The 13755-nt window shown below is 41.0% G+C and overlaps 1 protein-coding gene across 1 annotated transcript in view; it reads left to right on the forward strand.

Annotated features, from left to right (window-relative positions):
• Positions 1-12043, forward strand: part of iqsec3a (IQ motif and Sec7 domain ArfGEF 3a) — a 119788-nt gene extending 107745 nt beyond the window's left edge. The window contains exons 9-12 of the mRNA XM_008304712.1: positions 3496-3635; positions 10071-10196; positions 11499-11598; positions 11877-12043. Of these exons, the coding sequence (XP_008302934.1) occupies positions 3496-3635; positions 10071-10196; positions 11499-11598; positions 11877-12043 (533 nt within the window). The remainder of the gene's footprint in view (positions 1-3495; positions 3636-10070; positions 10197-11498; positions 11599-11876) is intronic.
• The last annotated feature ends 1712 nt before the right edge of the window (positions 12044-13755 follow it).

Genomic DNA, 13755 nt, shown 5'->3' on the forward strand with positions numbered 1-13755 from the left:
TAAATCCTCCCCAAATTCCTCTCCCTCCTTAATAACTTCTGTTGGGGGAACAAGGCAGCAGATCCCCAGATGAATCAGTAGAAGTCAGCGTCCGACCGTTTTTTGGATCCGCCATCAATCAAAGCTCCCCGCATAAATTTCGGAGATAAAGATAAGGTTCTGTTTCTTCCCCCCTCGCCCGCCTTCTTGCTTTACACGTTCACTCGCAGCGACACAGACGGAAAGCACCTGTAAATCTTGTCTCCAATATGCAGACAGATGCTCACTCGCCGAGCGTCGAGGAAGAGACAAGAGCGTTGTAGTTCTGCTCTCCCTCTGCGCAATCAATCTGGGACCGCTGAGGTCGATGCAGAACAACTTTAATAGATTCATCCAGACTGTTCCTCACAATTAAATTAAGTTGGAAAATCAATTTCGGCATCTTATGCAAATTAAAATGTGCCACTCTCTCTTGGCCTCTCTATTTGTCTTCTGCTCAGTTTTTTTTTCCTCTATCCATTCTCTTATCTTGTTTTGTTTCAGTCAGAATATTCGGCTGTCTGTTTATTCATCCGCTTTATATTCTGTTTCTCTCTCCCCCTCTTTTCTCGCTCGTCTCACGCTCTGACAGAAGAATAGTTCGCTCTACTAATTGGCTAAGGTGAAATGCAATTATGCACCAGAAACCAATAGTAATGAAGAACCAAAGAACATTCATTATCTCAATTAAAACAGACCGTCAGTGTCAAAGCTATCCCCCAGTGGGGCAACATAATATAAACCCCGCTTCTGCCATAAATGAATCCACAATGCCAGCTCACTGAAGAACTGCACCGTCTTAGTTATTGGATACTTTATTTGTAATTTAGAGAGGAGGGCTTCAGCAATTTCACTTCTCTTTTTAAACTCTTATAGTGGGCCGGCGCTCATCAATAGAGCTCGTGAGCAGCCGGCTTTAAAGTCGGAGATGATGAGAACAAGAGGAGACAGAATTGATGCGTGGTTCAAGCTGCAGGGGGAAATGTGGGTAAAAGGCAAAGCGAGTTGATTTGCGGAGCGCGTTTCACAATTCAATTCAAAGTAGTTTGCATACAGTATACAAGAGAAGTGCGTGTGCAATATTACTTCAATGTTAAATGTATGATTTCACAGTAATTTCATCACTTCTAATTTGAACAGTGGAGTATTTGCTCTTGTGTAGAATAAAAAAACTATTTGGATTGTATGAAAAACACTGAACCCACAGTAGAAACTAAATGCAGCTAAAATCAATACACTTTTAAAGATGCAAATCATTTAATTTACTTTCAGTACTTTGTGCGTCCACTGTTATTTCTGACACACTCAATCCCGCTTAGCATTAAAAAATAATAAAAAACATGTTGCAGAAATTTCTGGAAAGAAGTCCTGCTATTCTTCAGAGATTTTTTGTTATTCTGCTCTTAGCTGGAGGGGGTTGTGTTGCTCTGTCTTTCTTCTTAAAATACCCCAAAGGTGTTCTATTGGATTCCAGTCAGGCAACATGCTCGGCCAGGTCGTAGTATTGATGTGCGATTTTGGCAGTGTGCTTTGGATCATTATCATTCAGCAATATTCCTCTTCTGTCAAGCTTCTGCAGACTGGGATCAGCCAGTATTTTTGGTATATCCACAGGCATTTATTGAAAATTTCATCTCCCCAACACCTTTTGCACTCCTGCATCCCCCATATCATCCCATTCCCACCGCTGTGCTTCACTGTCAGGACTATGCATTGACTGCGTCCTGGTCAGGGTCACGATAAACATGCTGGATTTATCTTGGTCTCATCTGACCAAAGAATCTAATATTTGTAAGGCTTCTTGTTGTGTTACGTAAAGTTTAATCTTTCAGTTTTCTCTTAAAGAGCAAGCAGGATGTTCTTCTGTTCATAGAGGTTGATGTTGTACTTTGTTCTTCACACTGCCTGAGCTGTCCCAGAAACTGATTTCCACTGATAATCCCTGTGCCCTGTACTTGTCCATGTGTTTTTCAAAGCTAGATTGTACAAGTATCACACTGTCTGTGCTGCCATTTGAGGAGGACCACCACTGCAGCTCTGATTATTGGCACTGGCTTGTTCTATACCTCATGATTTATGACGCAACTGAGTTCCAACAGATTTTTAATTGGTCTTCCAGTATTCTTTTCCATCTTTGTGAAGCCTCATAATCAGATTTGTACACTAGATAGAACAAGGCAAAGAGTCTACAGTTAAGTTCGCAGCTCGATGCTTTAACTAATCTTATGTCGATGACTGGTAAGAAGGTATAGCATTTATACTGTTCACCATCTTGGTTTTTTAGCATGCTAACATTAGTGCTAAACGCAAAGCACAGTTGTTACATGTCCTCTTGGTAGTGATGCTACGTAAAAAAAAAAAAAAAAAGATAGTTAAACAGGAAGGAAAATTTTAAGTCTGAACTAATTTCAACCAACCCATTGGATAGTTGTTGAGACATTTTACTGCAAACCACCAATTTAAACCTTTTGGGGGCACTAGAGGAAAATAATTTCTTACATGAGGACTATTTGTAACAAAACATCTATTCAGTAGTTACATCTAGTTTTACGTTTTCCTATAAGCAAAAGTCAATAGCATTCATTCTCCGTGGATCGTGGGTACCAAAGTGGTGGACCAGTTGACATTGCCATGCGTAGAGCCGTGTCACTACCATGGCTAAAAAAAGCAATGAAGTCGTGAGCTGGCTGGAAAAGAGAGAGAGAGAGAAAAAAAAGAGACACTCAGCAACAAAAATGCAACTTATTAATGTGACACTTTACACACATTTCCCTCTGGTCATCTCCTCCTCTCCCTGCGACTCGGTAATGTGCAGTGATGTCTCGGCGGTGTCCCACGGTGCCTCGCTGACACCGCCATCGCTTGACGCAGCTTCATTTTCTCCAAACACATCCTGCCCCATTGAAAACTCAATGTACCACACAGCGCCGTACAGCTGTGCCGGTATAATGGGGTGCATCTGGAGGGTAACCTTTCAGCCTAATGACATGCAGCTTTACCTGCGCCAAAATGCCACGGCCTTGAACTGCAACGCGCTCCAGACGGGAAATCTTCCACGAGCGAGGCGGGATCTTAACCTTTCCTTTGCCAATTAACCTCCTCTCACATTTCCTTCAGTCATTATTTAATAGAGACAGTGAAAGACAGAAAGTCAAAGAAGGACACATGAGGAGTCAGAGAAGTAGCCTCTCTGGTGCTCTGAATATGGATTTTTTTTTCCTACTCTAAGAAGCAAGACAAATGTATGTAGCATTGTATATATGGACACACAAATCTTTTTTTTGTGTATTTGCATGTTTGTGTGCGTCTCCTCCTGTTGCATGTTGCTGTATTTAGGCCAGAGCAGACACACTTTGGTCCCTCCACCACTGTTAAAACAGCTGTCACTCCATATTCCTCCAGATGGACAGGGCTGTCTGGTGGAATTTAAAGCAACCACCCTGTGATGTGTGAGTAATCAGCCTATTCCTGTCTTAGGTGTGGATGATGGCGCAGACATCCCCAGAGACATGGTGGTGGGAATCTACGAAAGAATACAACAGAGAGAGTTGCGCTCCAACGAAGACCACGTCACCTACGTGTCCAAGGTTGAACAGTCCATCGTAGGCATGAAAACAGTAAGGACGCACGCCAAATATCCTCTTTAAAGATACTGTGGATTCAGTTTTCATGTAATTGTTACAAAAATCACGCACTGAGTTTTGTACACTGACAAAAAGAATGAACGTGATCACACAGACACGTACACTTTTCAGAAGTCCATGCCAAGTCACTCCCTCATTACTCAGGCCTTTATCAGTATCACCTAGCCTTGGTAGCGTTAGTGGAGCACATTTATTACCCATTAAATGTCTCATCAGCAGCTCAATCATTATCTCAGGTCATTACTCCAGCTAGATACATCATTAACTACTGCCATCATTAGACTTCTTTTTTTTTTTTTTTTTTTTAAAGCAGTTTAAGGTTAAAAGACTTCAATGTAGAATTGATGCACATGAGGAGCAAAATGTGTTTGGGCTCAACAGTGGAGTTTCTTTAGCTGAAGGTTTCATATTGATTTTGAATTTTGAATTTCCCTTCTGAATTGAATTTCCCTTCTGGGATAAATAAAGTATTTTTCATTTCATTTCATATTGTATCATTTTTCAGCACATATTCCAAATGAAAGTCTCCAGAATGTGTCTTGCACAGCGACTGCATAACTCCTGGTTTTAGACCTGTTCTAGCAGGCTTTGAATATATCTGAGCTGCTGCTGTCTACGCCCCCTTCAGGAAGGAGACTCTCTCTGCGAATGAGTGTGTGGCTTTGTATTGCTTTTAAGTTTCTCTCTGAGTGACCATTTCACATGAATAATTTGCTGAATTCACATCACAGCTGTGGCACTTAGTTGTGTAGAGTAAATTTGTCAGACAGTGTTGCGTTTATAAAAATCTGTACTTTAGTGATGCTGCACATTAACGTGCTGCTTATCAGTCACTTTTTCCACACTCAATCATTGTCTGACAGCAAAAACACAAAAAAATATGCAAATGAGAACAGCTTAATTGGGAATTTGGCTGCATTAAAATGCAATATTTACAAGCACAGAGAGCAAGAGAGAAGCCAACAGATGTAAACACTGGCTATTCTTGCAGTTTAATCGTAGCCACTGGACTTGCTTGAGTTTCTTCAAGACGTTTCACCTCTCATCCAAGAGGTTTCAATAGTTCTGACTGACTAGGCAGGTGTTCCAGATGCTTCTATCCTTAAAGAAGCCATTAACCCTTGAGTTTCGGTTTCAATTGCTCCTCCCCCTTATTATGCGAGTCGTTAGTGCTCCCCCTGCCACAATGGGGTTCGTTAAGGTCTTTTGTGGCTAGGTTTAAATCTCAGCATTGATGAAGCACCTGGATGACTGAGAATCTTCATAAACACTGGCTGACTTTAGATCAAATCAAAGCACAACAGGCTAAATAAACATACTAATTCACATCCAGTTCTTTTTATTGGCTTCCAGTTTGTCTCAAAGTTTTTCCCGTTTATCAATGTCACTCAGATGCCTGAGACATTTTAGAGTGAGTAGAAGCAGTTCTGCAAAGTCAATAAACGTAGAGGATGGTGAGGCAGCAGCTTTCTCGGAGTGGCTTCACCTGAAAGCAGCAAGCAGTGAGAGGGAAGGATTATGCAAATTTTCAGTTATTGGTTGCTCAGTTTCTACTTAAAAAATGGATGAAATTCTGCCTGGCTTGTACAGCTGGTTGACTTCCTCATATTCTGACAGCTTTTATTTCACACCTCCAAGTTTTTAAAACACACAGAACACAATGAAAATGAATTTTTAACAAATGTGACCTTAAAATGTCAACGTCTGACACGGAAACATTCACGTACTGCTTTGTTACAACTGTGGTAATGCTTTCTGTGCAAAGTTTTTTGTGTTTCAGACTGGACACATTTGAGACAGACACAGAGGCAGAAGTATTTAGCTTTATAATTGACTGATTACACTGATTCATGTGGGAATGTACTGTGTGTGCCCACTCGCAACACTGAAAGGCTTTTTGAAATGTTTGTACAGTTCAGGGAATTCTTTTTTAATCTTATCAGTGCAAAAGGCCTCCCAATCCTTTATTTATGAAATATAGATAAAATATGCAGAGTTTTTTTTTTCCCCCTCACAGACTCTTTGCTATTCAACATCACAAAATATATTGCATCCAAATACAAGAGCCAATTTGAAACATTCCAGCAAAATTGCATTCAGGACCAGACAGATCCATTAAAACAGAATTGTAGAAATAACATCAGAAGTGGTTTGAGGTTTTCAGTCAGTGTGTTCAGGGACAGAAACACTGGTCAATTTAATCAGTCCATTACTGTGGGCCAGACTATAATATTTCTGAACCCACTGACATGAAAAACTGGCATGTTTGCCACCAACGGCAAACTTTTAGGTTACTAAAGGGTTTTGAACTACTGTTTGGCACTGCTGGCCAACACTGACCAACTTGTGACAACATTTTTGGGCAAATTAACATCTTTACTGCAAATCAACCATACATTTTCCACAAAGCTGATTATCTTTGTAACTGCTAATCCAGATATTTGTGGTCTCCAGTGAAAATAGTTGGCAGTGTAACTCAAAAGCCACAGAACAGCCATCCGGGCCTTAATTGAAGTAAGGCAGAATTGCAGAGCATTCAGATTGTCGTGATTTTCACGGCTAAATTAGACATACAACTGGGAGTCATCAGCGTAGAAGTGGTAAGAAACAGCTGTGAAATGGTGAATAACAAGGCCAAGGGGCAACAGATGTAAACTAAACAAAATAAGGCCTAGGATTGATCCCTGTGGGACCCCACATGACATGAGAGCAGAACTTTAAATACTCTAATAAGGAGAATGAAAACCAGCTCAAAGACCTCGTACCTAAGCCAACCCACTTCCGAAGTTTGTTGATGAGAGTCCAGATCCATTAGGATATCACTGATTACTCTCAGCAGGGCTGTTTCTGTAAGATGATGAATACTGTCAACAGTGAACCAGCTAAACATAAACATCATCTTAATGTAATTGTCACTGCTGACTCTTACCATCCCGTCATATAAACAAAAAATAAATGATTTCACGTTTTAATTAATTTCAACTCTAGTCTCCGTTACATCTTGTTAACTCCCCAAATGACATTGACACTGTGACATTGAGAGGATTTCTCCCACCATTATCTTTGGCTTGTGCCTTTAAGTGTCTCTCAGTGATAGATGAGTAGCTACAGGATGACAGAAGGAGTGCTGTCATAGCCAAAACAATGATGGATTGTTGTGACGGGAAGTGACTATTCCTGCCAATGGGAGCTGTCTGCCATAAAAAGAAAGAGACTTAGATAAACTTTCTTTCTTAGAAATGATATCCCAGCAGGTGCCTGAGTGCCTCTGTTGTGGATTATAAATGTATTATCTATTACCTAAGAAGAAGTATGACACTTGAGATTATTTCCTGTATAAATATTTGATGACTTGTAGGTTGTTAAAATACACATTTTGCGTATGATCCAGATGTTTTCTCACTTCAACACTGTTAACATTTCTATAACTACTTGCCAAGACTAACATTTGTGGAATCTTGTTTATACATTGGTAAACTCCTGTCAAACTGTTCGTCTGTAAAAATCCCGCCAGTGCAGCTTTCTGCTTGTTTTTCGTATTTCAAGCTAATGATGCCTTTGCATGTTTGTGACATTAGTGTAATGAGGAAGCAGGCTGGGCTGGAGTCTGTATACCCTGCAGTGGTGAGAGAAGAGCGAGCAGAGAGAGAAACAGACGGCGGCTGTGTGCATTGCAAATCGTTTGCACGGAGCAGAGGGAAGAAAAATTGGAAAACGCGCATACAGAAAACTGAAAGGAGGCTGCGTCTATTTGTATTTTACCCCCAAAGAGAGATCAATTCCACATCTACCGACAGCCCATCCAACTGCTGTTCGAATTTCTGCAGCGATCGAACACGGAAAGCTGAACGAGACAAGAGTGTGAAGGGGTGACAACACGATTAGATCACTCTCCGAAGGCATGAGCCATTTTTGCAGTGTAATCTGCTTAAACTCGGAAAAGCACTTAAGTCCTAGAGGAGAAGCCAGGCCTCTGCAGCATTTTGTTAAAAAAATATATAAAATCTAAAATCTTTACATTAGCCCTCAAAGCGCAATGCATTGCTGCCACCATCACCTTTGCTAATCCAGTTTGGCCTTGTGTGGGAGCCTGTGACTAAACAGCAAGATGGATGTGGCGAAAAAACTATAACGGGATTTGGCAACAACTCATAAAAGTTTTGTATGAGTGACCTGTGGCAGAACATCCCTTTTAGAGGACTACTACGGTTACTAGAAGCAAGCAGGACAAGCCTCAATGCTGGAGCTGCACAAGTCACAGTAGGGCTTAGCATCTAAATCATGTGCTCAAAACAGGGAGCATACAATAACTTATATTAAGTAAACTTTAAATGCTTCCTTCTGTTTCCCTCCTCTTCAAGAAATCCCATTTTTTTAAATCTGCAACTACAGTCAAAAGACTTTAGATGCAAAGATGGAAACTTGCCCTCATACACACAATACAATGCAAAAACTTGCAAACATTTAATTTTATTCCTTTATAAAACTGAGGTTTTCTTTGTCACATTAAATCAAGTTGATATGTTACTTGCTCTGAAATGTAAAGGAAAACCCTCAAACTTAACATAGACACTTCCCGGAAATATAAACCTGTATTTGTTATCATGTTCTCCTCAATATTTATCAAAATTTTCTCAAAAAGGTAAGTAGCAGGTGTTGCTCAAATTAACATTTTAAAGCTCTCTTAAGTCAGCATTGATGTCAGTAATTTGTCACAGCTTACTCTGTTTATTGGATTGTTTACCCCCCAATGCACCAGCATCTGTTACCTTTTAGCCTCAGAAATTTGTCTTTAAAAAGGTCCCATATCATGAAAATCCATGTCTGTTGTGTTTTGCGGTTGTTAGAAACTTGGAGGTTTAACGTAAAAGCTGTTAAGATATAAAAGATGTTCACGTCTGCCATTCCTCAAGACCCCCACAACTCGATAGCCTCCCAGCTTTACGAGCCAGTAAAACTTTTTACTGAACTGCTATGTTTCAACTGAGGAACCAGTTGTCACTTAGCTCCAACTTTGTATCGCCCTGCCTCCTCACTGCCCGCTGCTTCCAGGTTAACCACTAAGAAAGAGCAGCTGCATCATAATGTACTATGTTTGTTTGCTTTCAAGAGCTGCTTTTGCTAACTGTAAAATGTCTTAGCAATCAACAAAACACACCAAATGTTCCGCTGTTGGCTGCAAGAGTGAACACAAGAATCTTCATGCACTCCCAGCATCTGAGGAACTGAATATCTAGTGGGTTGCTTTATTATTGACACCACAACAACATCCTTTGGGTTCGGGCGTCAGGTAAAGTGGCTTTTTGCCAGTATTAGTTTATAGCGTATGTCCACAGGTCAGAGTTTTGTGGAAGCTGTAACGCTGAGGGATAATCAGTGATGGCTGGAGCTGTCATAGTGAATAAAACCAATAAACAGGGACTGGATGGGTGCTTATGTCACATTCAACCTTGTTTACTTCTCCCCTGCTCTCTGCTCTCACATTTTCTGCATTTTAATTCAGCCCAATTTCCAAAAAGCTGTTCACATTTACATATTATTCTGCTTCTGTTGTCAGACAACAAAACAAGGGTGGAATAGTGGCTAAAAAAGCAGCCCATTTAGACTAAGTATCCACCAGCAGTCACACTTTAGACTTTTACCTATCCAAAGATGTCGCCTCCCATCCGAAGGTGTCGCCCTGATTGCAGTGGATGGGCTTGTGTGGCCTGATGATCCCCAGAGCTATATCAGGAAGGTTCAACTATGCTGGGCAGGTCAGGGGTGAAGGTCCAGACTAGATGACATTGACATCCCCACCTATGTGTCAAATGGGTTTGTGTAGGGCTAACAACCCTACCTGTAAAAAAGACAGGTTACAGGAGCATTGACGACAACCAACCACATCCACCTGGGCAAGGAAGGGTCTCCATCCCAGAGACACATGACGTGAAAGCCAAAAGGAAGCTGCGAGGCTGACTCCCCATCTGACACCCAGGACAACAACAAGAGTAGCCACATGGAACATCAGGACAATGTATGAAGGTCGTCGATGGCCTATGCTCCATGGGGGCAATGGGCTAAAGATGTCACACTGCACTGCTAAACTGCTGATTTTATAAACGCAAAATTGTTTGGCAAACTCGCCATACATGTGAGTTAAAGAACAGGACTAAAACCAGGAGTTATACAGTCGTGGGGAAATGAACCATCTTTACAGTGTTTTGAGCTGAAAAATTGAAAGACGCATGGGAACATGTGAGACTTCCATTACAACTTTAAGGCCTCCCAGTTTGCATGTTTTCTCTGCTTTTGCTTGGGGATTTTCTTCATCTGGTCTTTTTAATTATACTGAAGCCTCTCAGGAGTAATATACTCGGAATGATTTAATTTGTAACTCTTCTTGGATGTCTGTTCCTTCGTCTTCAGGTTCTTTCCGTCCCTCACAGAAGACTAGTGTGCTGTAGTCGACTTTTTGAGGTGACAGATGTCAACAAGGCCCAAAAACAGGCAGCACACCAGAGAGAAGTCTTCCTCTTCAACGATCTCATTGTGGTAAGCCTTCTACCGTCATTAAATTGACTATCGTAATGAGAGATTCGGTGTAACAATTCGTACTCGTCTTTGTTGTATTCGTGTTTACAGTGCCTTTTAAACCACCCTCAAATGGTTGTTTGTGCTGCACACTGTCAAGCTTTAAAGCTGCTTATTTTGTTGTGACAGCTGCAATGCACCATCACCTACTTCGACTGTGAGCCATTTCTCAAGGCTCCTCTTTTATGTTGTTTCATAACTCAGGCCTCTCCAGCCAGTGTTTTTTTTTAATAGGAGATAGTCGCAAATGCAGCATTGCAGTGCATCCATAAGCATAGATCTGTCCCCAACAGAGCAGCTTTAAAGGTCAGTGATAAAGTTGTGTTTCGCTTCAGCCACAGAACAGATAAGATAGAAAGTTGTGTAGACTGGGGAATTACAACAGGTTTCATGTTGGACATGATTAAAGTTCTCATTTGGTGCCACATGGGGGTTACCTGTCCAAAGTACTGCTTTAAATACTCTCATGATTATGTCAAATGTCAAGTGTTGTTCTCAATCCTCACAGCAAACAAAACAGGGCAGCCATTTTTTCCTCCTGTTTTTCCAAAGCATTGAAAGTAATTGGTCGCTGCAGGAAAGGAGGTTAAAGGGCCGATTTGAAGATAAGTCATCTTCCATTATCACAGTGCGATATTGTTCATTTGGCTCCAAAAGTTAGCGGTGCGTCATATTCCAGAGGGACGCATCTCTCCTGACAGCTTTGAAAGTGGGGCCGGAAATTGTCTTTGAAAAATTTTAACTGCGGAATAAAAACGACGGGGACTTTTCTTTGAATTTGGCCTCTGTTCTATCAGCTTGAACGCGTCAAGAAGTGTTTAAAGCGCCAAAGTGATGTATTGGCTTAATACGCCTTGCCTGGCAAATTATGCCCCACAGTCGCTCTGCAAAACAGATTTGCCTCATCTTTCTCTATCTGGAAGGTCATTCAGTAAAAAAAAGCTCCATAACAGCTCGAATACATCCTGATATAAGCTCGCCAAGGTGTTGTTTTTTCATACAAATTAGAGCGCCGGCGCACAATCTGAAACACTTTGAAGGTTGTAGTGTACATTAATATTGACTATCCGCTCTTGGAATGTATTTTAAATTGTCAAATAGTTTGTTCCCTCTGAGTTCTCTTTGAGGTTCTTCTGTGGCATGAAAATCTCCGTGACAATCGACAAGATTTATAAAGTCTCGAGAACACGGAACAAATTGATTTAAGGGGGCGCTCCTGTCATTCGCTACTGTAACTCTGGTTTTGCGGTTTTATTTCCGCAGATCCTGAAGCTTTGTCCAAAGAAGAAGAGTTCTGCAGCCTACACTTTCTGCAAAGCCATGGGCCTACTTGGCATGCAGTTCCACCTTTTTGAGAATGAATGTAAGTCACAGTGTCTTTACTGTAAACTGCTGGAATGAAAAAAATCACCACATCTTATGTCATAATCAGACTTCCGTATCTTATTGCTTAGTTTCGTTCCTGCAAAATTGTGTGATCTTTCAAGAAATTCTCCAAAATACGAGTTTGTACTTCAAACCGACCCCTAGAATCCTTTTTTATACTCTTCATACCTGAACACCCGGTAATATCTTGCTAATGCAGCTTATATTTTCTTTTCACTTGCGGCTCATCGGCTTAATGTCCTCCCTGCTCCACAGACTACCCTCATGGAATCACCATCCTCTCCCCGTTTGGCTCAGACAAGAAGCAGGTCCTCAACTTCTGCGCCCAAAGTGCTGAGGAGCTGCTCAAGTTCGTAGAAGACCTGAAGGAGTCGATCGCGGAGGTGTCGGAGATGGAGCAGATACGTATCGAGTGTGAGTAAAAACAATAATAATAAAAAAACATTGATAAACTCTTTACAACATGTTCTCATTTAGTGCTCATCATTAGCCACGTCTTTGAGGACACCTTCTACGGTCTTCTTTAATAAAGCAGGCTGGGAGTGTGAACCCGGTGCTACCAAATGTAGATTATAGGGTGTCAGATTCTATATTGTTGGATGTTTAGGGTATGTGTGACCGAAAGAAAGCCAAAAGACTCTGCATATACTTTAGATTTAGTTGTTACTCCTTGAAATGGTGTCAAGGTCTTCACTGTGGGTCAATCATCACATTTTTAGAAATATTTCTGCTTGACCGTCTCTGATTTGCCTGGAATTTTTATAGCATAAATAGTGGATATCAATAAAGATATCTGTGATATTTTAGACTGATATATTCATCACTTTCTGAGATTTCTTTGGTTTTCTGTTGACCCACTTTCAGTCTGAAATTTGGGACTCTGTTTCAACAACAATATGTCAGGAACTGTTGAAGATAAACTCCTGAAATAGACACTGACATTTCTCATTGATTCAGATTCTGCAATATTGGACAAGTAGATCCAATAATCTCTTGTCATGGATGAATTGAATTATCAAAAAGAAGAGAACAAAAAACAAACAAACGTTGAAATGGTCATGAAAAGTCCCATCTTTACGTTAAAACATTTATATTGCAGAAGTCAAATATTGATATTTTATTAACCATATGTGGTTGAATGTCAAATGAGATAAAACAAAACAGAGAATGCTTTTTATTATGAAAACTTGGTCATCAAAAAAGAATTTATTTTTGCTGAGCATAACCGACTGAGCAGGTACGAGAAGCTGTACCACAAAAACAAAAGATATTGCTCGATAGGCTGATCCAAGTTCTAGAGTTTCAAAATGGTTTATTTCCACCCATGCAACAAAAGAAGGGTCAACACCCTATTGCATTTGGCACCAAATCAATAAGCTCATATCTTGGAGAGTTTTCTGGATTCGTCACTACTCTGAGTGAGAATCAGAAGATCCTCAGATCAGAGTCTGAAATCATCTCCTTGATCTTCACCATCATCATCATCTTATGTGTAAACTTGCAGTTGGCGTTCCATCTGTGTGTCACACAAACTGATGTTGTCTTTTGTGTCTTTTGGTGCACTGCAGCTCCAACAGACTGCAGGAGGCCAGTAAAGTGGAGGTGAAAATAGGCCAGTGTTCCTCAAAGCGGCCAGGCGTCTGACTTGTTTGGGCTTGTGTGCATACGATATTCTCTCGGCATTCAGACTTACGCTTGCATGTGCTTAGACACACATGGAATAGTATCTGGAGCCCGGCTCCTGCCAGTGGGCATCAAAGAGAGCATCCCTGCTGGGATTCGATGCAACTGCCTCACCCTTCACAGAGAGGGAGGGCCTGCAGAGGCAACAAAATATGGAGACAGCCAGGGCTTGACAAAAGGAAGTTATTTCTCTCTGTACAGCTGTGCAAAGGATAGACATTCACCTCGCATGAAAACACACAAAAACCAATGCACACGTGTGAATAAGAATGAAAGTCAGGGTGCGTTTATTATATTCGCAAAGACAACAAACATTTTCTGATGTGCAAGATGAACATTTTTAAAATGTGGAACAAGAAAGAGCTGGCACCTGCAGACAAACACCACATCTTTCCTCCTCGGAGGGCTTCGTTTTGTTAGCACATCAGTAAACAGGCCCGCGGCAAACTCA

This window comes from Stegastes partitus, unplaced genomic scaffold (genome assembly GCF_000690725.1).
Source record: "Stegastes partitus isolate 25-593 unplaced genomic scaffold, Stegastes_partitus-1.0.2 Scaffold2297, whole genome shotgun sequence".
In the NCBI taxonomy this organism is placed as follows: domain Eukaryota; kingdom Metazoa; phylum Chordata; class Actinopteri; family Pomacentridae; genus Stegastes; species Stegastes partitus.